This window comes from Glossina fuscipes, unplaced genomic scaffold (assembly GCF_014805625.2).
Source record: "Glossina fuscipes isolate IAEA_lab_2018 unplaced genomic scaffold, Yale_Gfus_2 0, whole genome shotgun sequence".
In the NCBI taxonomy this organism is placed as follows: Eukaryota; Metazoa; Arthropoda; class Insecta; order Diptera; family Glossinidae; genus Glossina; species Glossina fuscipes.
In genome coordinates this window covers 9,952,682-9,956,467 of record NW_023998414.1, presented here as the reverse complement: position 1 = coordinate 9,956,467, position 3,786 = coordinate 9,952,682, and the positions used below count along the sequence as shown (strand labels likewise).

Below are 3,786 nucleotides of genomic sequence, written 5' to 3'. Positions count from 1 at the left end.
AACAACAACAACAACAACAACAAATGATAATAATAACAATAATATTTATGAACCATATTGGTGGCCACCAATACCTTGGTATGTTGATAAGTCCACCACCACTAGCAAGCAAACCGAAAATCAAGCCAAGACTAATACGGTAGAGAGTAATGAAAAGGAAGAAGATGAACCTTTACTATTACGATTTTGGTCAACATATCACAGTCCGAATAGATTTAAAAATTAGTTTAACTGTTTTTTTTTCTTTTTTTTTTCTTCTTACAGATAAAACAAATGCCTTAAAAGTATTAAATCTTATGTAATTTATATAAACGAGAATCAAGTTTTTTTAGTCAAATTTGCATCAGCATCAGAAGCAAGGGATATCAAGGATGAGGATCGTTTTAATTAATGTGTATCGACGATCACTTAAGTAATGAATAATAATTGAAACGAATATGAAGGACATTGAGTTAGCTAAACTTTCGACAAAGAGAAAATTTATTCGAATTATTCGGCAATAATTGATGAAAAGAATGAATTTTATTATTGCAATAACAGATATAACGCTATTAAAATATCAACTGTAGTGGACAGTATTTTAAGCCTTTAAAATAAATTGAAACGATCTTTGCTCCCTTAATCTAAATCAACTTTATTTTGCCACTCCCATTTGCGGGTTGTACTTATGTAATCGGTGTTTATTAACTGAAAAAATATCTCCTGTGAAGTGCACGTGGCATTTATCCGAAGACAGTGTCAAGAGTGAATAGTCGCAAGTTCAATTATATCTTACGCTTGCTAGACCAGAATTGTTTCTAGCAAATGATATCTCATGACAAACGGTTACGAAGAAAAATCTCCGCATAATGTTCCGATCTGACAGATAAATTAAGGAAGAAAGCATACTTGACGGAAAGTTTCGATTAGTTTGTAGAGTCACGACTAGAAATAATTGGCGATCCAATAGATAAATTGGCGAGCAAACGATAACTTGTTGAGACCTATGCAATGATTCCGGTTGTACTTAGAAGCCAAATAGTTTTTTTACTTGAATCTATAAATAAACTGCGGATGCTGTCATGACAAGAGTGCACTCGAACGTCTCATTCGAAGTTTATTCTCTGATTGCTTTAGATGTGCTTAAAGAAAGTGGAACAGGTTTGGGGAGCTCTTAAGATGTTTCATTTTATTGATTTGCAGCCTTATTCAATGAATGTCCTAATTATTATTCAGTTCAATATTTAAGCGTTGCTGAGGTATATGAAGAAACGAATCTTGAAAACGAAAGCTTTTAGGAACATTGCAGACTTCTAATATTGATTATCCTACATTTTACAAAGTATGCAAATATGCTGAATTTATTCGGTTAGATACTCTTGATGTAATCTAAAGCCTAAATAGTTTTTTTTTTTCTTTTCTTTTTTTTATCTACTGATAGTTTCTTTCCCGATATATCGTTAAGATAATTACTAAAGAATGTGAAGAAAGTGTTTAGAATTGATGTTAGAGGGATATATCTTGAAGCCGATTACTATGAAGGACAAACTCTGTACGCATAGATATAGTGGGTGTAACTAGTCAATCTCGGAGTTTTTTATATATGATGAAAGTTAAGCGGATTGACTCAGCATCTGTATAGGATCCCACGAGCATCTCATACGTGTTTTGCGTGTCATCACATGGCTAAACTTGTTTTCACAATTATGAGCAAAAATTGTCCCTTCGTCCCCGTATCTATCATCGTTAAGATTGTTGCCAAAGAATGTAAAAGAATGAACTGTCAGAGTAGTAATACAAATGGAATTTATAGGCGTGCTTGCATTTTTCCGAATTTCATATGAATAGAAAAAAGGCTTACCTCCCACTCAATCCTTAGGACAGAAATTATTATTATTATTTTTTATTTTTTTTTTTTTTTTATTTATTCAAATTCTTTCAGTTTATGTTGTTTTCAATTCACACTGAACTGAGAATCAAGAAAAAAAAATTATTATTAAAAACATTTGTTATTATTTGTTTGTAATATCGTAAGTTGTTGTTGTTGTTTTAATCTTATTATTTTTTTTTTATTTTTTTTTTTTAATTTTTTTTTTGTAATATGTGTACATGTAAATATAATTGTATTAGAGCGAGAGAATGTACGAAACTAGTAGCAATATTTGCTTGTGATTATTTCAGCACACACATAAAAAAAAAAAAAAAATTGCGAGATATAAATATATATATAATATAAAAAAAAAAAATAAATAAAAAAAAAATAAAAAAATATCCAAATATTAAATTTTAAGTATTTATAAATGTTTGTATCAACAATTTGTAATGCCTTTTAGTTCTGCATGTTCAATAAGCAACAACAAATTCATATGTATTTCGGTATAAATAAAGAAATCATTTATATGTAAAATAATTTTTTTTTCAAATTTTCTTGTTTTTAGTTTCTATTTAGTACCTTAAACCATATTTTATGTACAAAATACTTAGTTTTTAGTTTCAACAATAACAAGTAAGAACATTATATTCGGTCGTGACCGAATCTTTTATACCCATCACCGTTATTATAAAGAGGACAAAAAAAAAAAAGTAAAAGAACTTGAGTTTCATGCTTCATTATATGGACTGGTCGCAGCAGATCTTTTCTACTTTTAAATTAAAAGTTTTCGCCGCATAGGCATGGGGCGTTGTAGTCGTATGCTTTAAAAAAATTTAAGTTACTTTCAAATTCTTTTGCAACTTTGTAGGCGATATCTTCATTGTTGCGAACGTGAAAATTTTTACCACAGACTAATACTACTACACGGTTGCGCAGATAGACAGATGAATAGATGGACATGTGTAGATGCATTCCAAATTTGAAAATGACGAAGAACTTATACTCTTCATGGGGTTTTTGAAATTTGTTTCTGTGCCTTATAAAGGTAATCAAAAAAACAAAAAAAAAAAATTGAATTTGATACACTACAATATTGAGTAGGCATGGCCGAATTCTTCCATTTTCCTTTTTGAAGATAGCACAACATCGTCCATCGTCTATACGTTCAAATTTTTGTACATTTATCTGCTGTAGTCCTAATGAGTAATGAGGAAAAAATCAATTTTTAATTCCTTTGTAAAACAGAGGTGTTCTCAGTTTACGTGGCACTGTGGGCGTGTCTTTCAGCCGATTTGGCCCATTTTTAATACTAACATGCGTGCAAAGCTTGCAGTTGATAGTTCCAGTGAAGGGAATGTGTACAACATAAATTAAAAAGACGGACAAACAGCCGGATGAATTTATGAAAATGTCTTAATCGATTCAGAATTTAATGCTAATTAATAGGATATAAACTTAGCGGGTTGTCTGAAGCTCGCTGCTGGGCACTGCAAACGTTTGCACAATATGAATATACCTCTCATCTGTCGGTAATGGGTATAAAAATATAAAATTATATATATATATATATATATATATATATATATATATATATATATATAAATATATAGAAATTACTTTTATTAAAAATTTCTTTGGGAAAACTTCGATTAATTAAAAAACAAAACAGCTTTACTACTCTTTTAATAAATTGAAAATAATATTAAGCTTGGATGTTTGATTTATATGTTGCTTAAGTAAAATGAATAAAACAATATTTATGAAAAAATGTGTAAAAATGCAAAAATTTGTTTAATTCTTATAAAATGTTTAATGTTTTTGTTCAATTAAATATCGTCAAGATATTGCATTCAATTATATTTGAAATTGTATTGGAAAAAATGTTTATAAAAATCTCTCAAAACTCTATTCATCCAAAGAAAGACCTCATAGGC

General features: G+C 29.3%; 1 protein-coding gene across 1 annotated transcript in view; it reads left to right on the top strand.

Annotated features, from left to right (window-relative positions):
- The window catches only part of LOC119644805 (protein folded gastrulation), a 68,157-nt gene extending 66,565 nt beyond the window's left edge, over positions 1-1,592 (top strand). The window contains exon 5 of the mRNA XM_038044543.1: positions 2-1,592. Within this exon, the coding sequence (XP_037900471.1) occupies positions 2-226 (225 nt within the window). The 3' untranslated portion in view covers positions 227-1,592. The remainder of the gene's footprint in view (position 1) is intronic.
- Positions 1,593-3,786: the final 2,194 nt, after the last annotated feature.